The 23,551-nt window shown below is 42.1% G+C and overlaps 1 protein-coding gene and 1 long non-coding RNA gene across 25 annotated transcripts; one reads left to right on the plus strand and one right to left on the minus strand.

The window, feature by feature from the left end:
• Positions 1–2,394: 2,394 nt before the first annotated feature.
• YPEL5 (yippee like 5) lies at positions 2,395–17,890 on the minus strand. Of its 24 annotated transcripts, none has more exons than XM_072770653.1 (6): positions 16,578–16,735; positions 15,638–15,683; positions 14,793–15,024; positions 6,959–6,995; positions 6,061–6,229; positions 2,395–4,306 (listed from the first exon to the last, which is right to left on the minus strand). In XM_072770653.1, the coding sequence occupies exons 5-6, from the start codon at positions 6,203–6,205 to the stop codon at positions 4,086–4,088; spliced, it is 366 nt and encodes a 121-aa protein (XP_072626754.1). In that variant the 5' UTR covers positions 6,206–6,229; positions 6,959–6,995; positions 14,793–15,024; positions 15,638–15,683; positions 16,578–16,735; the 3' UTR covers positions 2,395–4,085. The 24 variants fall into 24 exon arrangements, with proteins under 24 accessions (XP_072626754.1, XP_072626756.1, XP_072626744.1 ...); XM_072770655.1 differs by having other exon boundaries at positions 16,595–16,714; XM_072770643.1 differs by having other exon boundaries at positions 2,395–4,310; positions 6,065–6,229; positions 16,578–16,692.
• On the plus strand, positions 17,580–23,044 carry LOC140601561 (uncharacterized). The gene is made up of 2 exons (XR_012004565.1): positions 17,580–18,223; positions 22,405–23,044. It is a non-coding gene; the product is annotated as an uncharacterized lncRNA (long non-coding RNA).
• Positions 23,045–23,551: the final 507 nt, after the last annotated feature.

The following is a 23,551-nucleotide window of genomic DNA, read 5'->3' on the forward strand; positions in this document are numbered from 1 at the left end:
TTTAAGATAGGACTTGTTTTTATAATTCATACTTGAGAAAACGAAGGTTAAGAGATTCAGTCACACACTTCCCAAAGTCACACAGTAAATCACACTTGGCATTGAAGACAGGTCTTTAAAGTCTAGTGATCTTTCTAGAAACTTTCCCAGAGACTTCCTCTCCTTTAAAGTTTATCTGAAAAAAAGTTTGGGTGCTTGGGTGGTTCAGTTGGTTAAGCATATGCCTTCGGCTCAGGTCATGATCCCAGGGTCCTAGGATCGAGCCCCCTATGGGGTTCCCTGCTTAGCAGGGAGCCTGCTTCTCCCTGTCCCTCTGCCTGCTATTCCCCCTCCTTGTGCTCTGTCAAATAAAATCTTAAAAAAAAAAAAAAAGTTTAACTGTACTTACTCTTTTTTAAGGGTCACTATTTCTAAGCAGGTGGAAATCTTATTAATGATCTCTTTTTCTTGTTCATGCTTCTAAGTCTTTTGGCCTCTTCTTGAGAAACACCTGTTTGTATCAGGTGTTAACATACCATAACCATACATAGCCCCCCTCCTTACCCGCAGGGAAATACATCCGAGGACCCAGGCAGTGCTTGGAATTGCCGATAGTACCAAACCCTATACATGTTTTTTCCTAAATATATAAAGTTTATAAATTAGGCACAGTAAGACATCAGCAACAAAACAGAACAATTTTAGCAATATAATAAAAGTTACATGAATGTGGTTTCTCTCAAGGCATATTGTACTGTACTCACCCTTCCCTCTTCTTGTGCTGCTTGAGATAAGTTGAGACGAGAAGCAAGGTGGATGACATAGGCATCGTGATTTAGGTCAGGCTACTACTGACCTTCTGACAGTACATCAGCAGGATTACCTGCTTCCTGATCACGGTTGATCGCAGGTGTCTGAAACCTCAGAAAGGCAGACTGTGGGAAAGGGGAGACTACCGTACTTTGAGCTTGAATAACCCTTTGAACAGTGACTGTCATGTATTTGGGCAAAGTTAGTTTTGTAGTTGGGTAAGAAAATCTGGATCTCTCCATTCCACCTCAAAGACCAATCCAGGATTGGGAGAGGCATAATTCACTGTCACAAGGCTCCCAGATGGTCAGATTACAGAGGTTAAAAGCCTACGTATGTAGAACGTTGTCCAGGATGACAAAACCCTTAGCGGTGCTTTGGAACATGATTTTATGCCATTATATGTAAGTTTCAATTTGGTAAGTTCCATTATTCTAAAATAAACCATACAATTCAGACTCAATTTTAGATGGGTATGCGTCCTGATTTTTCCTTTTAGTTATGCTTTATTTCTGGAATTTTCATATCAGTGCAAAGTGCCAGCCTAACAGGAGTTTTGCAGTTTAATCTTGCTCTACTCCTAATTCACACCTTCCCTCGAAGCTTTTCTATGGCTCTTGGTGGGAAGCTGGTGTTAAGAACAGGGATGCAATAGTAGATGTCTATTTAAACTGTGAGATATTTTTATAACTGGTGTGGAAATGAACCATCACAAACATGTCTCTGAATATTTTATGATGGGTAGTTGCCCAATCCTGTCGTATCCAAACTACCTATGGATTGATCTCGGCCCCTGGCGGGGGCCACCCTATAAATGAAACATCCCACAGGACTTTTATGAATAAATTTACAGAACAGATATGGTACAATTTTTCTCCTCCAATCCAAAAGTAGCCACTCACTAGGGTAACTTAAATCATTGCAGTAATTACTAACAAGTCCTTAATCCCAATGATACTCACTTTAGGGGTTCTCTTTAAATAAAAGCACTCCTGTTGTTTAAAATCAAAACAAATATGGCCACTGCACCTAAAATTAAGAGGAAGGGTTCTAAAGTCTTCAAAGATTAAAGCTTAACTTGTACACCACCCACCCACCCCAGTAACCTGCTTATTATGTAGTATGCTCTCCCCTGTGTTTGGTCAACCTCCTCATCCCAAAGCAAAATCATTGCCGTTAATGGGTTCCCATCTCCAGTGAACAGTGTGTTCGCTTTTCTGTAAACAATCCAATCCATCCATGTTGCTTTTTTTTCAGTTTTGCAAATACCAGTTTTTAAAAGGCAGGGAGAGAGGACCTCGTTGTTCGTTGTGGTACCTGCCAGTTACCTAAGTTAACCTAGTGATAGGACATTCTTTTGTTCATATATACTAAACTGTTATTTTTCAGTGTCTGAGGCAAAATCATCACAAAGAAGTTACTACTGGTGAATTCAGTTATCTCCTGGTGTAGATCGGGTCAAGTTAACTAAGCCAGAATGTCACCTCATCAGTGCTAAGTGAAGAAAGCCATAGCTACTCAAAGACATAACCTGTGTTTACGTTAAAACTAAGACAAGATGATTACTAGACCAGGGTCAGTGGAAAATAAGTAGTATTGCACCAATGCAAGACAAAATATACTTTATTGTGACAGCAAATGCACATAGTGCTGCAGGTAAGGCATGCTACCAGGGATCTGCATATCATCAAAGGCCAGTATGGAAAATGAATGGGAATGAAAGCTGTTTCTTAAAGCTTGAAGATTTATTCCATGGTAAAGGAAAGCTCATTCATGTCCACTTAAATGCAATATTATACACCTACTTAATCAGAGACCTGTGCCTCTAACCAAGAGCCGAAGGCAAAGAGGAGAAACTTAATCTTAACTGTACTCAGAAGTCACTTCTAATATCAATGACAAAAAGATTTTGCTAGTTGAGGCAAACATCCTTTCTAGACAAAGACCTAGAGATTGAGCACTCAAACATCCATTCATACATTTAAATAATGAGCCAATTTTAATGTCATTTATTCCATCAGAAACAAATACTAGAATATCTAGAAATAGATTGGATAAAGAAACATTTATATTTTAATACTTCATAATGTTGTAAGTTTGGGGCTAAAATAACACCCTGAGTCAAATTTGATCCCTGAAAGGACCAAGTACAGTTTTAATTTCAATAGCCGAACTTCGGAGGGAAGATCTGAGAAAATAATGCTAATGACAGATCTAGCCCTTTGATGAAACTATTAGGTTCTACAGACTTGTCAAAATCAACACAAAACTGAGAGGCTGAAAACGCTTTGCAAAGCATTATTTTTAGATAGCCTCCTCCAATTTCCCCTTCGTTTAAAACAGATGCAGATGAGAGGCTTTCTGCATGAACGCACACTGGCATTCTGTTCAACTCTTTTCTAAACAAGGTACTATGGATTTAAACAGTATGCTTTAATTTAAACAAAGTAATCTCTTATACACAATTTAGCTCAAGAGAGGAAAAGAAACACTATCATGAAAATTACTTATCAAATACTCCACTTTTCTTTTAAAAGGTGTTTTTAAAAGCAACACAGGACCAAAAACATCCAACTATTACTTTATTTATATTACTATGCTTAAGTTACATGGAAAAGACAACCAAGCAGTTCTGCCCCATTTCAGGAAAAGTTTCCAATCAACACCGATTAGATGGTGACAAATAACTAGGAATGGTGACGTCTGTGGGTCAAGACTGACAAGGAAGGATGGGCTCTGGTGCCACGGTTCATCTCTGACAAGAACATGGCACAGCGGCCAGCACAAGCCATCTAACACTGAACCTTTAGCGCTGGTCGCAAATCTGGACCTCTTCCCTGAAGCTAGCAAGTCAAGTGAAATAACTGGGTTTAAAAAAAATGTTTTAAACGAAGCCCAAGTAAGTTTAAAAACCATGCTCTTGACACATTTTCCTTTCAAAATTTACACAAAACACACTTTTTCACTCCAATAGCCCAGATTTTTTTTTCCCCTCACATAGCCCATCAGGTAGCTGCAGACAGACTATTCTGCCTCAAGATGTAAACACAGGGAAAAAAAAAAAAAATTAACGGCATCTGCATAATACTCTCTCTACACACTGCTGCTGGATGGAAAATTGGAAATTAAAAAAAAAAAAAAGAAAGAAAAGAAAGAAAGGTTCCATCTTAGATTCTCACAACCTCTTGTTCCGCAGTTCATGAATCCGACCCTGATGCTAAGGTGACAGTGTATGTAAGTAGATTTTTGTTTTCAGTGAAGGAGACCTGGGAAAAGATGGAGTTATCTCTTTTTCTTCAAGAGTTATCAGATGGTACATGCTCCTCGAAGCCCTCACTCTCTCGTACTAGAGCGCGTTCCAGGATCACACGGCCTTCCTTATAGCGCTGGCTGTCTTCAGTGGCAAACTCATAGATCCATCCGAGTTTGCTATTGCAGTTCTTGCAGCTCACATCTCGAACCATGTGGCGGCCAGTGAGCATGACCCGGTCTTGAACTTCACTGTATTGCAGGTTAACTACCTAAGAAACACAAGAACACAAAATTGCCAATCCCTGTAAGTTCTGTGCCAAAAAAGCACATGTTGTTTTGGTTGGTGCAATGTCAGAAAGGCAAAGAGCAGTCGTCACTTTAGTCAAACCTACCATACCCTTCCCCAGAGCTATTTTAGGAAGCTGCCCAGAGAGGCAAACATCTGGAAATTTTTTTTTTTTAATTTTTTTTTTAATTTTATTTATTTATGATAGTCACATAGAGAGAGAGAGAGGCAGAGACATAGGCAGAGGGAGAAGCAGGCTCCATGCACCGGGAGCCTGACGTGGGATTCGATCCGGGGTTTCCAGGATCACGCCCTGGGCCAAAGGCAGGCGCCAAACCGCTGCGCCACCCAGGGATCCCAACATCTGGAAATTGTACTGCACTGTCATCTAATACAATCTTGCACTACTGTACCCTGCATGTACTGCCTTACCTGCAAGCCACACTCTTTACACACACTAGTTACATTTCTGTTGCAGTGAAGAGTCCTCAACCTGGCACCATAAAATGTTGATTTGGGTCCAACTGTTATTCACCATTCAATGAGGAGTTCAAATAAGGCTACCAATGAAAGAGAACCTGGTATACAATAGGTATTCCACAAAAAAAAAAAAGTTTGCCAAATTTGTTTCTGGAAATATATTTTATATATAAACCAGCTAGGTCACACTAGGCCTACTAAATTGTGATATACAGTTTTCAACTGAGGTCAAATAATCTGTGAAAAATTTCCAATGATTCTGAATGTCCAACGATCCTCTAAGCTTTACATTTCTGTAAAGGGCCAGATAGTATTTCTGGCTTCGAGGGCTATATAATCTTTAACTATTTATATTTAGCTCTAATATTGTAGCACAAAAGCAGCCATAGGCAATACATAAATGAATGAGCATGCTGTGCTTTATTAAACTTCATTTATAACAAAGGGTAGCTGGCCTGCCATAGTGTACCAATTCCTGCTCTATATGTAAAGAAAGATCAATAGGTATACACTATCAATTCTTTGAGAGACAAGCTGATTTATAAATGGAAAAAAGGGGTGGTCCACTGGGGAAGTTGAGCTTAACTTTTAAGAGCAGTATCCTAGACTAGTTGTCTCTCAGCCTAAAAGATTGGGAAATTCAACTCTACTAGTACACATTAGACTCCAGGAGGCAGAATCACATCAACCAATTTTAAAAGCAAGCCAGAAATTAGAGAGGCAGGCAGGCTAGTCATTAATTTGTAAATCAGGAAACACTTTTCCTGTTGGCATGCAATAAACCACAACATAATCAGGATGATTGGTGAACATAAATTAGAGCAAGGGAAGTTGGTTAGATGATCTTTATTCACTTGCACTGTCAAGCTATGAAAGCTTAATGCAGCTATCTCCCTAAAAGGATAAATCAGTGATATGGGAAGAGAGGTATTTCTGCCCCTTCTTCCATAGTCTGTGAAGTCACTACTAAATTATTCTAAATGTTCTGAAGCAATAGAGACTACCCTACTTACTGTAACACAGTCTTTAAACTTCCACAGTAAAAAAAAAAAAAAAGAAAGAAAGAAAAGAAAAAGCAATAAAAAAGATAAATATCACATTCTAGTAATGTCTTCCTGAGATCCCATTTCTACGTGCAGATTGTAGCTCTCCTTCTGACTCTTTCTGGTATCTTCAAGCTCTGAGGGATATTCTGGTACTGCTGTCAAACGTATCCACTGAACCCACTAGGGAAATGCAACTGGTTTTCCCACCAACCTTGTTAAAAAGAAATGCTCTGCCAGTGGCACCTGTGAACCGAGTAGAGATGAGTTCTGAGCGGTTGGTCAGGATTGTGTCACAGTTTGCACAAGAAAACAGACGGGTACCACCGATATGATCAAGGAAAATTCTGCCCATTTTTTTAGCTGAAGTTCTAAAAACCTAGAAGCAAACAGAAAAGGACAAGAAAGCATTATGATTAAGAAAAAAATTGTTGGTATTTACTTGGTGGGGATAATAGACAACTATATATATATAAACAAAATATAGGCGATTTCAGCTTTGGGACTCCATTTGGGAAGTAGCTCACTCTATACTAAAGGATCCAAGGTTCATGCACTGAACAAATAAACAGGCATATCAAGCTAAGAGCTGTTTAGAAGCAGTGAGCCAAGGAAGCAAACATGTTTAGGCAAGGCCAGAACAATATCACTTCTCTTTTGGTTGGTGTGAAAAACGCAGGAAGAAAACACAGAATCAGAAACCAAATAATGAGAAGCACAGGCAGAGATGGGAGAAAAAAGGCTTCACCAAAGTGTTAAGTATACATTCTGAGCATATTAATTTAGGAAAGACTTGTGGGGCATGCGTGGTATGATCACAAGAGTAGAAAAAGAGGCAATCAGAAAATAAGAAGAGGGTAGTTGTGGTTAGGAGCACACAGCTCTGGTCATCAGGTACACTCCCAACCACTTAGGGGCATTGGTACTAACTTCAGTTAAGTTGGAGTCTGTGGAGCACTGAACTCGGTGCCTTTCTCACTTCAAAACTGTCACAACAACTCGGTGAGGTTATCACCCCCATTTCATAAATTATCCAAAGTTATTAACTGATCAAAGGTCACACCGCTTTCAAGTACAGACAATCATGGCTGGAATGCAGTTTACCCACCCGAAAGCCCAAATTCTCCCATTACCCTGGTATAAGACTAGGAAAACAAGCACAGAAAAGGGAAAGATAAGCCATTATTACATAACTTATATTTCAGAAATCATACTGATTTAATAAATCATGGAAGTGCTAAAACACTGAAAAAAGAAGCTTTGAAACCAAATTCTGAAACAAGGATAATCACTTCAGTATTTCAAAAGAGTTAATATGTGCAACTCCTAGAATTCACAGCAATTAATCCTCTTAAACACTATTTTTTAAAGATGTAGATATAGTCAAGAATATACTATAGTTCTCATTAAAAAAAAATTTATTCCTGGTATAGTATTAGCCCTGAGTTTCAAATATTTATATCACATATCCTTAAAACGGCATGCAGAGCTGATATAGCTGCCACTATGAAAAAAAAAACCCTACAATCTATGTCTGTAATAAGAATCCACTGTCATTTTAAATTTGGGAAAATTTCATTACAAATTAAAAAGGAAATTTCATCATTCCTTCGTACATCTGTGAACTGTCTTAGTTGTTAGGCAGTTCTAATAAGTTGTTAGGCAGTTCTAATACCAGAAAAGTCATTATCACAAAGATCATTAGGACTTTCATTAAACATTCCAATATGGAAGATCAATGAGAATGAAAAACAAATGGTAAATACAATTAAAATTTGTGGCTATTGAAAGGAAAACCATTGCACATTAACAAACATGTCAATGAATAAAACCTGGATGAAAACAAGACTTAAGAAATGATATTTAGCTTTTTGATTACATTTCTGCAAAATGACAAAAGGTTAAGAGTTCTAATTGTTTCCCAGACTTTAAAATGATAGCATTCCGTTTTTTCAGAGGCTTAAGAGCACAGTATTTGTTAAAGGTCAGAGATTGCAAATTTTAGGCCTGCAGGCTGAACTCATTTGGTAGCACAGGGAGACAGCAATCAACAAAACCACTCTTCTGTTACAAAACATATAATTTGGCCCATGTTTTTTTATTAATAAAAAACATGTGGGCCACCATTAAACATGAGAGAATTCGTTGAAGAGCTTTTTTTTTAAACAATGGGGAGATTTGGCCCATGGGTCACGTGTTCTCATATGGCAACAATGACTGGAGGTGAGTGGTAGCTAGGACTCCGCCAAGGTCACACTGGGTCTGCTCAGTCACCACACTCTGCATCACATAATTATCTTCCACCTTGTAAGACACTTGAGTTTATGACTCTTCATATAACCACAGCATACAACACCTGTAAACAGGTGATCTGGGTCATGTTTCTTACTGCTCATCAGCTACAGAAAGTAATCAACAGCAAGGTTTTACAGTCTCACCTCTCAAGATGCAATCCTCAGATTCTGTATTTCTCTGAAAACCAGGAAAGTGCAGTGATTCAGCCTCCTGCTTGGGCTTCTGGGACTCATTACTTTAAAACCAATTTTCCTTCAAAAAGTTCGTATCATAACTTCAACCATAATGCAGGAATAACTAGAGGTCTTTGAACTGGCCACGGCAGACAATGCTGCTGTGGAAAACATACTACTGGACTTCAAAATGAACTCTCCCTGTACCCTCTACCTGCATCATTCTATCTTTGACTCAAAATTACAATATAGCTGTGACCATTTGCTACTGGATACAAGTAAGCTCTTTATTCCTAAATGGGGTAAACAGATTTAACATGCTTTCTCTTCCTTGCTTCAAATTCAGTCTATTTTTTACTTTTACCCAAGTATTTTTACTGGATTCAATTATATGACTCATTACCAAGACCAAAAATATCTGTGCAGAATCACTATTCCTAGTTGTGGTTTCCATTTATAGAGTACTATATATGTATATAAAACTGTAAAATTAGTTATTTGCCAAAAAGATAGGCTAGAATACCATGGAATCTAGAAAAAGCAAACAAAACCTCCCTTTCTGTCAGAAGTGGAAAAATCTCTGCAAGGTCATTGGGTTCTAGGTGTTAAGCCTTAGTTTTGCAGGGCTAGAAACTCAACCTACTAGTGACTCACACTATCCAAATTCTCAAGAGGCTGATATCAATCAGAATGCCACGTTATTTAAGGAGGAAGGTCATTAAAAAGCTAAGACGTGGGATTCCTGGGTGGCGCAGCGGTTTAGCGCCTGCCTTTGGCCCAGGGCCCGATCCTGGAGACCCGGGATCGAATCCCACGTCGGGCTCCTGGTGCATGGAGCCTGCTTCTCCCTCTGCCTGTGTCTCTGCCTCTCTCTCTCTCTCACTGTGTGCCTATCATTAAAAAAAAAAAAAGCTAAGACATAACTTCTGAATTAGGTTTCTTTGGATCTGGAGGATATACTGAACTCTGCCTTAGACCTAGTAATTATTTAGTGTCTACACTGTATGGGACACTGCATTTGGTACTTCATATACACCACATTTAATCTGGACAGTTTTTCAAGGGTCACCCTACTTTTGTAGAGGAAGAAATAAAGTCTATGTGACGGGGCCTGAATAAAATCTTGCTCCAGTTCTTTTCCCTCTACTCATTCTATAGTGACTACAGGGTTACTAGATTCATGGTCTTTCTCCCTCAGATTTATCACGTACCCTTTCTGCCTCTATGCTGTTCCTTCCTGTATTTCCTTTCCTGGTTGGTGGCCAGTTCGAATTACACACTCTCCTAAACTAGTAAAACTTGGCAACCTCTCACAGAAATTGAAAAACTAACAATACTTCCTAAATCCATTTTCAGAGGTCTTTCCTCCTTCCCTGTCAATGTCTTAATTCAAATTCTCATCCCTTCCAGATAAACCTCTTGTGGGCAGAGAATGTGTATTAAATGCAACGCACATTCACAAGGTGTCCCTACATTTGTGTTAAACTGAATAGCGCTATAAAAATAAGGTCAAAGGCATGCGTTTTTTTTTTTTTTTTTTAAAGAGAGGGAGAAAGAGAGAAGGGGAGGGAGGGGCAGAGAGAATCCCAAGCAGTCTCCATGCCTAGCATGGAACCCACTCAGGGCTTGATCTCCCAACTGAGAACACACCTGAGCCCAAACCGATTGAGCCACCCAGGCACCCCACCATCTCTAAGAGCTCTCTAAAACCACTCCTCTACAAACTTTGAAACTCTTTTTCTGACAGAGTATAGCTCATTCTTGTAACAAAAAAGTCCCCAGACTTTTTAAAGGAATAATTTATATACCATAAAGTTTAGCTACTGTAAGTATACAGCTGAATAATTTTTAGATTTATAAGGTTGTGCCACTTTATATCACCAGAATCCAGCTTTAGAATATTTCTATCACCTCCCCCAAAATTCCCACAAAGCCCTCTACAGTCACAGGCAACCAGCGATCTATTTTCTATTTTTGTTTTTAGATCCAAAATATTTCCCAGATATGTTAGACTTAGTAGACATCCAGATCTCTTCAGTCACATATTTTAAAAACACCTTAAAACTGAGCTGCCTTTACAGATGACTAATGCTCTCTGTTGTTCCTAGGGGTACCTTACTGTGTCTCTCAGTAATAAAATGAATGCTTTGGGATCTGTCAGTGCTGACGTTCAAGTTTCTAACCAAAACTAGGGCTAAACTCATTATAGCTAAAGCTTTAAGATGCTTTCTTCCTTTTTAACATTTCAAGCAAAACCCAGTCATTTAATAATCTTAATTCTAGTTAGTATCATTTCCCACGTTTTATAAATAAGGCCTCTTTCGTACTAACTTTTCTTGGTTCCAGATTATTAAAATCCTTAAAAGCTTCAAATAAATACCAAACGTGGTTGTTTACTAGGAGCCTATTACCAGTTTATCTGAAATTAATGGAAACTGAAGGGCTAAAGTTAAAAATATAAGTGAAATTCACAGATGATCTAAAGATCACATTTTAGTAATTGTTTCAGTTTCCTTCCCCTTCAATAGTACACTTAGCTACCTAGAACTTTAAATTTCTATTTTAATAGGAGACTCTGGTGAAGCAATCACATTTTTGAACATCTACCTTTTAATACAATCTTTTAAAAATTTACAGAATATGTAAGAGGGAAAAAGTTTTGCTTTGAATAATCCATGAAATACAGTATCTCCAGGAATGTATTTCAGATGATGCTGGAACAATGTGGGGGGTGAGGTTAGGGATGCCAACCACGCCCCCAACCTTGCAGTCAAAAATCTGCATATAACCATTGACTCCCCCAAAACTTAATAGCCTATGGTTGACCCGAGTGACATACTGACAAAATAAATGTGTCAAATAACACCTTTTGTATGTTGAATGCATTACAGTATTCTTACAATAAAGCTAGAACAGAAAACTTTATGAATAAACACATCCACAGTACTATATTTATCGAAAAAATTCACGTATAAGCTGACCCATGCAGTTCAAACCTGTGTTCTAGGTCAACTATTTCAAAAATCAGACAATGTGGACTACATTTTAATTGAGATTTAAGGTTTTTTTTTTTTTAAGTTTAGGTTTACAGTATAAAAACAAGATTTTTCTTTCAGAAATTCATAAAAGGCAGGTTTTTGAATGGGTAGAAGTTTTGGGTTCCTTTGGGTAATACCAAGGAGTACATTACTGGATCATAAGCTAGGTTTGGTTTTTTTAAGAAACTACTACATCTTCCAAAGTGGCTGTAGCAATTTACATTCTCACCAATAAGGAATGAAAGTTCCTGTTACTCTATACATCATCTTGAGCATTTGGTGCTGTCAGTATTCAGGATTTTGGCCATTTCAATAGGTGGGTGTGCAGTGGTATCTCATTGTTTTAGTTTACATTTCCGTAATGGCATCTGATATGGAACATCTGATATGGAGCATCTTATATGCTATTTGCCATTATGTTGCGTTTTTTAAGAGTTCTTTGGATATACTGGATAAGAACTTTATCAGATGGCTTTGCAAATATTTTCTCTTAACCTGTGGCTTATTTTCTCGGTTTCCTGATGTCTTTTGCACAGAGGTTTTTAATTTCAATGAAATCCATCTTACCAATTCTCTCTTTCACGGGTCATGCCTTTGGTGTTGTATTTAGAAAGTCACTGCCATATACAATGTCATCTAGATTTTTTCCTATGTTATTTTCTAGGAGTTTTATAATTTCGCATTTTACAGGTAGGTCTGTGATTTTGAGTTAATTTTTGTGAATGAGGTATAAGGTCTGTGTCTAGATTTTTCTTGATGTGGAGGTCCAGTTGTTTGTTTTAGCACCGATTATTGAAAATACTATTTCAGTTCTACTGTATTGCCTTTGCACCTCTGTCAAATATCAGCTGATGATAATTATGTGGATCTATTTCTGAGTTCTCTATTCTGTTCCATTGATCTATTTGTCTATTCTTTGGTCAATATCATATTGCCTTGATTACTGAACCTTTATATTAAGTCTTAAAGTCAGGTGGTCAGTCTTCTGACTTTATTTTTCTCCTTCAATACTGTATTGGCTATTCTTTCACCTCTCTATAGAAACTTTAGAATCAGCTTGTTGATATTCGTATAGTAACTTATTGGGATTTTGATTGGTGCTGCATTGAATCTAAAGCTGGGAAGAACTGGTATCTTGACAATACCTACCCATGAACATGAAGACTACATTTCATTCTTGATTTCATTCAGAGTTTATTTTCTTCATATAGATCTTGTAGACTTATACCTAAGTATTTAATTTTGGAGGGATGCTAGACACTATTGTTTTTAATTTCAAATTCTACTTGTTCACAGCTAATATATATGCAAACACATATACATATCACATAGACATACATGTACACACAGACACACACACACACAAAATCAATGACAAATAAGGTACCTTGTTCTTTGGTTCATTGCTATATATTTTCCTTAAAAGGAGGGGTCAGCCAACTAAGGCCTGTGGACAAAATTCAGCTCACCACTGATTTTTGTATGACCCACAAGCTAAGAATGGTTTTTATGCCTTTAAATGGTAGGAAAAAAGACATCAAAAGATTATTAGTAACACATAAGAACTACGTGAAATTCAAATTTCAGTGTCCATTGATAAAGTTTTATTGGGACATAACCACACCTATTTATTTATACTGGACAGCTCTCTCACTGCCATGGCAGTTTGAATAGTTGTGGCTGAAATCTTATGGCTTGTTAAATTCACAAAATTCACTATCTGGCCCCTGACAGAAAGTATGCTGACCCCTGTTAAAAACTCTCTGAAGGACGCCTGGGTGGCTCAGCGGTTGAGCATCTGCCTTAGGCTCAGGACGTGATCCTGGGATCCAGGATCAAGCCTGCATCTGGGTCCCTGCAGCCTGCTTCTCCCTCTGCTTGTGTCTCTGCCTCCCCCCCCCCCCATCTCTTGTGAATAAATAAAATCTTAAAAAAAAAAAAAATCTCTCAGATAGTGAAAAGGGCTTTTCACTTAGAAAGTAGACAGTTGGGACATCTAGGTGGCTCAGTGGTTGAGCTTCTGCCTCTGGCTCAGGGCCTGATCCCAAGGTCCTGGGATCAAGTCCTGCATCGGGCTTCCTGCAGGGAACCTGCTTCTCCCTCTGCCTATCTCATGAATAAAGAAAATCTTTGGGGCGGGGCGGGGGGAAGTAGACAGTCTTTCTCAGTAAAAAAGTAAACTTAGTTGGCACTCAGGTTTAAGGATTAACAGGAGTATTTTGCACAGGATCAATTTAATCCTGCTCGCCTTTTCTTCACAGGTTTTTCTAGCTAAAATCTTTAACTTTCTATAATCAGATCAGCTCTAAAAAAGATTACAAAAATCAATAATATATACCAAGCTGCTACCTCCTTCTCTCCTTATCCCCAGGATTTAAACAATGTGGCCCAAATATTTGAATTCTGGAGTCAGACAGCCTGGGTTCAAATCTCAGCTCTGGCCCTTTAAAGCTGTGTAAACTCTGGATAAGGTATCCTCTGCTTCTTCAACAATATCCATCTCTGAGTTGTGAGAATTCAATGCAGATAATCCATTATGAGAATAGTGCCTGGCACACCACAAATATTAAACAAATGCAATAAAAGTAGATTTCCTTCTTCCACGTTCCCCATCTTAACTTCCCCGTCCTATTAAAGAAAACATGAAAAAATATGAAACAATTAACCCGCTTCACCTCCTGTTAATTACCGCAAAGCTAAGCAATGAGGTGACAGAAATAACAAGCAAAAGTTAGAAACCTTCTGAAGCATCTCAGATTCTCAGTGTCATAGTTCTAGCCCTTCCTGTAATTAACAATCCAGTTGGGATCCAACCCTGGCAAGTAGAATTGGCCAAAGAAACCATCATACAGTCCAGCCCTAAAAATACCAGGGAGAATAGCAGGTATTGATTTGCATCTCTAAGGATCCACTGATGAGAAAAACGCCTGTTCACAGACTTTTCCTCTGTAAAGCAATGGTTTCCTCAGGGCACTTCCGCAGAACACAGAACAGATAATACTGGTTCACTACCTATTGCTGGACAAGCGAGCAGGGCTTTTCTGATGCCAGGAGGTGGTTGGCAGATGTAACCCACAAAGACGCTCTACAGCAGGGAACTGAACATGCAGAGGCCTAGGGCAGAAAGGGTTCAAGAAATCTGCCCTTCCAGAGAAGACTGTGTTTTGTAATGGTTCTGGTAAAATGAAAACATGCTGAAGCATGTTTGTTTATCTGTTTTTCAGTCTCTCCTCTCTCTAAGACAAAGGAAGTCATAAAACCTAAAGACTTTTAATCGTGCTGGGTTGATTACTAGAATTAACATTTAATGCTATTATTCTCTCATCAACTATTTTCATACTGACTTGTGACTAAACTCTTGAAAACCTACAAGGGAGAAAATAAATTGAGTTCCATCCATAAAACCAATTTACCAATTTTTGTACAAAATATTTACCAAGCCAAGGTTTCAGTGACAAGACAAAGCTCTGTTTTCCTCTTGTTAATTCTCTTGCAATACCCGACTAGTTTCCTTTGCTGTATCAAATGATGTTCTGGTTGTGGAATCAGGTCTTCAATGGGCAGTAGCTTCTATATTTTTGTTTTGGTTCTTCAAATAATTGCCTTTGTTGTTGCTGAATGCTTTCCAGGTTTACTATATTTCTATAATACTTATTGTTTAGTCATCACTAGAAAATAAGAGTAATCATGTAACTCAGTGAGTCAGCTAAACAATCCGAGTTGGTAATCTCCCCCAAACACCCATTGGCAAGACAAATTCGAGATCTGTCATTTGTTATGATGAAATACCATGAGTCAAAAAAACCTTACTGGGTGGACTGGAGTAAATATTAACCGTCTGGTTTCCTAATTCAGGTGTCAAGTAGCAAGTTCATGTCATAGCTAAGGTTCAGTTTCTACATTACCCAGGTATTAGCACACCGGATTACCAGAAAAATGGATAATGATTTATATAGCCATTTAGGCTCTCCAAAACCTAAAATGGTATTTTGGGTGCAAGTGTACTTAGGACTATCTTCACATCCATGAATATATTTAGAACTAGCTTTCACATCTCATGCACATAATTTAGGGCTATGTTAGGACTATGTTGGAGGGTAGTGTCTAATTTAATATCTTCTTTTTAGACTTAATTTTGGCTTTATTTCCCTTCCCTTTTAATGGTTTCTAACCCTTTTTCTCTCTCCTACCACTTAAGTAGAGCAAAAGGCAAATAAAGTCCAGAGAAAAGTCCTTGATGACCCAACCAGATATTATTTTTAGAAGTCACATGTTACTAACCTTTTTAGAAAAACTGTTTTCTCAGAATCTGATTTCCTAAGTTCCCCTGTACAGAAATAAATAATTTACTTGAACACATTTTATTATCTCCTTCTCCTATAGGTAAGATAGTTGCTAGAGATCAACTTAAAAAGAAAATCAACCAGTAGGCCTGTATTGTCGGGCACTGAGCTGGGTGAGGGCATGATAAAGTTAGGCATCAGTCCTTTCCAAGGAGGCACGTTCTACCTGGTGTTCCAGTACATACCCAGAAAGATGACAGATATAAGCGGAAACATACATGGTGTGCCAAATTCCACCTTCTATTTTGTAAATGCTCCAGGCCGAAGTTTTTCCTCCTAGGCTTGTCTGCCCAAAAGCTCTCCTCCCATTTTGTAGGTCTAAGCAATCCCGATCCACTCCACAGTTACCTATTTCTTCTTCACTGCCCTATTTTTCAACTCCTGCGACACTCATTTCCTACTTTACTAACAATTAAGTTTGCACTGTTACTCGACTTCGTCTGCCTAGGACTTTTCACTAGGCTACAGGCTTCTCGAGAAAAGTTCTCAGTAACCCCCTTAATCTAACACAGCACAAATAACGCAATAAAGTTTTAGGAAAAGAATCCACCAGGACACTTCACATCTGGCAGAAATATTTACCCCGGGGAACACTTGGTGTGTATTTTGGTTCGTCTGCGTCGGAACGCCGCGGCAACACTGTAGACACGGCCACGACCAAGTGAGCTAATATCCTATTACACCCCCACCCCCACCCCCGCCCCGGACCTCAGTGACTTCACCAGCAAGTCTAGTTTTCCAAAAACAGAGGGTTAGCTAGCCTGAGGTCGCTTCAGGTTTTCCATCTGTCAAGGAGACCTGGAATAAAAATCCTCAGATTACCGACAGGGCTCTGTAAACAGAAGAAGAAGAAAAAAAAAAAAAAGGTTTAAAAATACATGAGCTCGTCGTCCACCTTCCCGGGCTCTCCCTCGGAGGGGGGGGGTTACTAGGCGTCAGGACGCAACAGCTCTTCGGGGAGCAGTTCCGCCTCGCGGCTCCCGAGCGGCTCCCAATCCGCAGTGCGCGGCGCGGCTACCCGGACGGCGGGCGGCGTCAGGGGGGTGCGGGCGGGCGGGCGGGCGGCGTCAGGGGGTGCGGGCGGGCGCACGCCCACCCCGCCCGGCGAGGCCGCCCGAGCCGCCCCAGCTGGCCCCAGCTGATTGCGGGCACGTGACGCCGCGGGCCAATCGGGAGGGGCCGGGCCGAGCGCCGCGCGGCCTCCTCCCGCAGCACAGGCGCGGGCCGGAAACAGCTGAGCGGGCGGCGGCGCGGGGTCCCGGCGGCCCGGGGGCGGCCCGGCAGGCGCGCCCCCCCCCCCCCTCCGCGCGGCCGGCGGGGCCCCGCGCCCGCGCCCGCCCCTGGGGCCCTGGCGGCCGGCGGCCACCCGGCGCGGCAGACACAAAGCCGGCGGCCCGCGGCGGTGACCCTGAGAGGCCGGGCCGGGGCGCGCCGCGGCGGGATCGCGGCCCCGGAGCTCTGCCTCGACGCCCGGCCGGGGGCGCGGCGAGGGCGCGGTGGGGCCGCGGCGGGCAGGCCTCGGGGCGGCCGCGGCGGCGCCCAACCCCGGCGCGCCCCCGACACGGCGGCGGGGACGCGGCCCGTGGGGGGGGGGGCGGGGCGGCCCGTGGGGGGGGGCGGGGCGGCCGGGCCGTGCCGGGGCGCGGGGCGCGGGGCGGGGGCGCCGCCGGCCCAACTGGCCGCGGAAGGGCCTCCCGGGTGCGGGGCGGGGGCGCGGCCGCCGGGCTGAGGGGTCGCCCCCGCTGCGCGGCGGGGGAGGGCCGACGGCGGCCGCCGCGCCCGGGCCTCACAAAGAGGAAACCGAGCAGCCGGGCGGCCGCAGCCCCGCCGCCCCCCCCGCCCCCCCGCCCCCCCGAGGCGGCCGCGCGGGGACCCCGGGGGCAGCGCGGCGAAGAAGAGGCACTTCCTGCCTGGGCCCCCCGCCCGCCCTCGGCGCCCCGGGCCGATCCCGGAGCGCCTCGAAGCCGTCGGCCCCGGAGCCTCCCCGGCGCCCCCAGGCTCCGAGCCCGGCCCTCCCGCGCCCGCCGCACTCACCCAGAGCGGCTGTGAGGCCCGCGGCCGCCGGCGGCTGTAGCTCCTCAGCCGGGATGAAGCCCCTCGGCCGCCCGAGTCTCCGGGTTTAGTCAGGCCCCGGCCTTGGCCCCGCCTCTCCCCGGGTGGGCCTCCGCGTCAATCACTCGGCGCGGCCCCGCCCCCCCGGGCCGTCGGCTCTCCCGGTTGGCCCAGGACGCCCTTCATTCCCAGGCCCCGCCCCCGGCCGCGGCACCCGGCCCCTTCCGCCGGGCCCCGCCCCTTCCCGCCGCACCCTCCCCCCGCGCCCTCTCCCCTCCGCGTAGCCGCCCGCCCCTCCCAGCAGCCGCAGACCCCGGGCGGGCTCCCGCGCTCGCCCCGCCCCTGGCTCGACGCCTCGGACTCGCGCAGCCAATCAGCGAGGCCAGCTCTGCCCCTTCTCCCGAGGCGGCCAATGCGGAGAGACTTAGGATCCACCTCCTCCCCAGCTGAGCGCACACAACACAGCATCCACGTGAGTCAGCGCCTTAAAGGAGCAGGCTCAGCCTTTCTAATTGCGGCCGCTGTGAGACCTCGCGCGTCATCCGCGTCACCAGGTGGTGGCTAAGGCCTAGCTTTTTGAGGCCCCGGGGATGACAAATGAAAACAGACTGTTTTTCTAGGCAAAGCAGGTGCCTGAGTCGTTAAAACCCTACCGCGTCATTAGTTTCTTTGAGATTGCTTACTTGCTGTCACGCCTTACACAGGGCCACCTTTTATTTACGAACCCCAAACTCTTTGGAGTCTCGGCATATAGGAAATCCCGAAGAACATCTATGGAAAAGGGCGTTTTTCAGGTGTGCCCGACTTAATTTACAACTCTGAATCTTCTCTTGGTGCTGGAAGTGATTATCAAGAAGATGAGAAAATTCTACATGAGGATTTTCTACCTCTGAAAGTCTTGAGATTGTTGTTGTTGTTGTTGTTTGTTGTTGTTGTTGAAGAGGGTAGCTGGTCCCCCAACCCTCACCAGTGCTTCACTTAGAAGGTTTTGCGTCTCCTCTTCTTTGAATTTCCCAGGTAATTACATCAAGTCTTTGCCTGACTTTCAGGATGAAGCATCAATCGCTATTTGATGACGCTCGGGCAAAAAATAAAGACTAACATTTGAGGTTCATCTGCAAGGCGTTTAAAGCCACCTTTTAGTGGGATAGAGGTGTTGAAGCAAATCCTGGCAATCTGACCTCTCATCAACCTCAAAATCACCAGTATTTTCATGCAGTTCACATAAAAAACTAAAAATCAAAGGCAAAAGGTCTAGAGATAAGGAGATTTTAAACGGTTTTTAGTTTCCTTTTCATTATTTCTTTTTGCTTAGCCTTAATTATAAAAGTGAAACCTGTTCACTGTAGGAAGGTCATACAGCCTCATTTCATAACAGAAACCTCTGTCCTCTGCGTACAGCTTCATGTGCATCCTATTCATCTGGAAACAAATGTTTACAAGAGCATATTGCGCCTCTTACTCATCAGCTGACTTTTTTTTTTTTTTCCACCACTCAGTATATTACGGCCATCCTTCCATAGCAAATGCAACTTTTATTTACAAATGTATCTTTGTCTCTCTCCACAGTTTTCCATAGTATGACTTCACCATCTTTTATTAAACATTTTTTCTAAAGACATACTTCAATATTTTTCTATTAAATATACTGCTGTAAGGAACACGTGTGTTCACTGATAACCTATTTGTCAAGTATTTCTGAAAATAACCATTTGGAAAGGGCATACAGTGTCTAGCCCCTCAGGAATGAGTTTTCCTCAGTGAGCACTTTTATTTTTATTCAAGGTTTTATTTATTTATTCATGAAAGAGAGGCAGAGACGCAGGCAGAGGGAGAAGCAGGCTCCATGCAGGGAGCCCGACGTGGGACTCCATCCTGGGTCTCCAGGATCACAGCCTGGGCTGAAGGCGGTGCTAAACCGCTGAGCCACCTGGGCTGCCCTACAACTTTCCTTTTCACATCAGACTTTGTTCTAAGTGTTCCCTCTTTTTTTTTAATTTTTATTTTTTAAAAGACTATTTATTCATGAAAGACATAGAGAGAAAGGCAGAAATATAGGTAGAGGGAGAAGCAGGCTCCCTGCAGGGAGCCTGATGCGGGACTTGATCCCAGAACCCCAGAACCACGATGTAAGCCAAAGGCAGACACTCAACCACTGAGCCCCCCAGGTGTCCCAAAGTGAGCACTTTTAAGCATCAGGTAAAACAATGAGGAAGATATTTACTAAGCAAATATGTAGAAAGTGCTAACTGTTCTAAGTGCCCTACAGATTAATACTTTGTGACATTTAATTTTCATGAAAACTCTATGAGGTAGGTACTATTATCCCCATTCTACAGATGAGCAAACTGAAACACAGTGATTAACGTGCCCAAGGCTGCCCAGTAGAGTTATTAAACTGGGTTTTTGTAAATTGGAAGAGAATGATGAAAAAAATCGTATTTTAGAAAGATTAATCTAGGTGATGGTGATGTGCAGAGTTAAAATCCAAATGTGAGGTAAGGAGGGCAATTAGGAATGGAATGGGGGGAATGGGTTTAACTTTAACAAAAATGGCTGCACGTGACTGATTGATTGTTTATAGGTGGACTAAAAAGAATTTTCCCAAATAAGCCAGAGATTTTCTCCTAGGTGACTGATAGGGTGATGACGTCCCATTGCTAGGCAGAGGGCAGTGGGGAAGGTGAGTTTGGGGTGGAAGACAATGGATCCAGCTGATGGTGGCACACCCTTTAGAAATAAAGAATATACCGTTGAAGGTAATATAACAAATATGGAAGAAAAATGAAAAAGGATAAGAGATGTAAAGAAGATCTTGTTGGGCTTTTGCTTACAATTGTGTTACCTTTTAGTTTAATTAAATTGAGGATAAATTGGAACTTTATAATACAGAGACTTTCCAACTAAGACGTGGTATGTACCCATTTATCCACCCCCCCCACCACCATTTATCCATTCTTTATGTATTTCTGTATATTTTCATGGTATGGCTGCCTTCCTTTGGGTTGTTCATAGATCTTCTTAGGGTTATATTTAAGTATTGTATATTTTCTGGAGGTGTGGGCTTAACTGTGAACTCTCCTCATTCATATATTGAAATCCTAAGTCCCAGTATCTCAGAATGTGACTATATTTTGATTAAAATGAGGTTGTTACAGTGGGCCCTAAAACAATCTGACAGGTGTCCTTATAAAAGGAGAAGATTAGGGATACAAGGGCAATCTGGCTGTGACCTTTGTCACTCCATTGATCGGCAGGGTTGATTTGGCTGATCTGGCTGGCTAGGGAGGTGTCCCCTTCCTCCCTTACTGCTCCATGTACCTGTGTCCCTCCCTGAAGCTACATGCTTGATGGAAGAAGATGACCTTCCCTGATACAGGGAAGGACTGTTCTTCAGGCGAGGGTATACAAGTAGCTGCATTCCTCTGCTAGAACCCCCAAACAAGCTCTCAAGGTCCATTTTTAGAATGTAGGGTAGTCAAGTTTCCAAGACTCCAGACAAGTCCAAATGATGTATAGAATATTGGAAGTTTGCTTTTTTTAAAAAAAAGAGAGATTGAGATTACTACATACAAAGGGATACCAGGGGTATCCCTGGAAAAGACCATGTGAGGACACAGAGAGGCCACCTGCAAGCCAAGGAGCCAGGCCTCAGTAGAAACCAAACTTGCTGACTCCTTGAACTTGGACTTTCAGCCTCCAGAACTGTGAGAAATAAATTTCTGTTGTGTAAGCCACCTAGTCTATGGGATTTTGTTGGATCAGGCCTAGGAAACTAACAGAGGGGGTTACTGTGAGTGGAACTTCTATTATATATTATTACAACTCTTCTTGGTTACTTTGTAGGAAAAATAATGATTTTGTAGCTTATTTTCCTGAATTTTCTAGATTATTCTGTCTTCAAATGATCATCATTTTGCCTATTTCTTTCAAGTCATTTGCCTTTTATTTATGTTTAAGTATCTTTGAGTACACGTGTGGATATTTCTGTCAAAAAATTCCTTTATTGCTAGTTTGTAAGGTTCCTTTTTTTTTAAGTAAAAACTAGGTATGCAATTTTATCAAATACTTTCTTGGTGTCTATTAAGATAATATTTTTTTTACTCTATTTCATTGTATGATATAGTACAGTAGCCCACCTCCAACATTAAATCAGCTTTGCATTTGAGGATAAAAGCTCCTTTGGTTTATTTGTTTTTTAAAGATTTTATTTATTTATTTGACAGAGAGAGAGTGCACAAGCAAGGGGAGTAGGAGAGGGAGAAGAAGTCTCCCCGTCAAGCAGGAAGCCCGCTGTGGGGCTCAATCCCAGGACTCTGGGATCAGGACCTGAGCCAATGGCAGACACTTAACTGACTGAGCCACCTAGGCACCCTGGGTTAAAAGCTCCTTTATCACTTGATAAGTTCTAACTCTGACATTCTTCATGCGTAAAATCAGAACCATGAGTGTATCAACAAATACCAATATACCATGGTGCTTTATTCTGGTTGCTGACTATACTTTCTGGCTGAAACTATCTGATATGCCCCAATAGGTAATTCAGTATAACTACAAAACCTGCATCAGACTTTCAGAATGCCCAGAATGCCTTTCTCTTGGTACTTCCACGGACTTCTCCTTTGCTCTGATTTTCTTTCTCTTGCTTTAAAGGACTCTTCCACTGGAGCTGTGCCCTTAGAGGTAAGCTACCTTTCAAGTGAGTGCTTCGTGCACAGCTGTAAGTCTCCATTGCCTCTTCACACCTCCCATGGCCTTGTGAATCTCTTTGCTCAATACGCCCTGAAACACTTGGGCCTCTACCCACCTGTGTTACTCTCTGCAGATAGTCATGCCTCATAATTTAGAGTCAGATTAAGACTGCCAGAGGTGACCTACCTCAAAGTTTCTCAGTCTCCATATTTCTTTCTCTATCACCTATTTTCTTGGCACTTTCTCCAGTGTTAGAAGGAAAACCATCTCTTTTCCTTCCCAAAGCCCGATGGGCACCTATACCCGGAGAACATGTTGGATCTTGAGACTCAGTCAGTCTTTAACAGAATCCACATCTTGTCTTAACAGCACAAACAACACATATTTCCTTAGGCCCAGGGTTGTCACTCCTCCTCTTGTGTCTGTCTGCCAGTAAACCATGATCTCCATGGCTCCTTCAATCACTGTAAGTACTTACCATCTCTCTCTTGTTTGGACTCTCCATACAAGTAATCTGCCCTCACATCAAACACCTTAGTTTTAAACCCAAGTGAAAAGAAAAAAAAAAAAAAAAAAAAAAAAAACCCAAGTGACCTCTTAAGTAACTTGTCTATCTTTCCCCTTGCTGTATATTGGCATCACCTTCATTTTTGCCCCTCCATCCTGCTGCCTGGAATGTGGATGACACTTGGACCACAAGGACCAGGACCTCACCGGAGGGATGGTGGAACAGACAGCTGGAAGTACCCTGAATGCTGCAGAGTAGAGCTGCCATACTAGTCTGGAACTGCATGTTGGGGGTTTTTGTTTTTTGTGGGTTTTTTGGTTCCAGGATGGGGGAGACTGCATGTTTTTTACTTTAACCTGAACCTATGAGAACTCTGGGTAAATCAAACAGGCTAGCTCTTTAGGGAGAAACCTATATATGCAAAATACAATCACAAATTAATAGTTTACATACAAATATTAGTAACTTCTCCTGAGTTGCAGCCCTGCCACTTTACCAAAGGCTGTCTCATAGCTCAATTTAGCTGATCATAAAATTCAGCTTAATCTTTTTGGATTGCACAGACACTGTGCAGTGCTTGAAATCATCAACCAAACATTC

Source organism: Canis lupus, chromosome 12, assembly GCF_048164855.1.
Source record: "Canis lupus baileyi chromosome 12, mCanLup2.hap1, whole genome shotgun sequence".
Classification (NCBI taxonomy): domain Eukaryota; kingdom Metazoa; phylum Chordata; class Mammalia; order Carnivora; family Canidae; genus Canis; species Canis lupus.

What these genes read in the sequence shown, in the direction of transcription:
- YPEL5 (XM_072770633.1), bottom strand. Translation starts at nt 6,205, where the DNA reads ATGGGCAGAATTTTCCTTGATCATATCGGTGGTACCCGTCTGTTTTCT. An exon ending in GAGCATTTCTTTTTAACAAG is followed by an intron (nt 4,311 to 6,064) that starts GTTGGTGGGAAA and finishes TGTGTTTCTTAG; the next exon opens with GTAGTTAACCTGCAATACAG.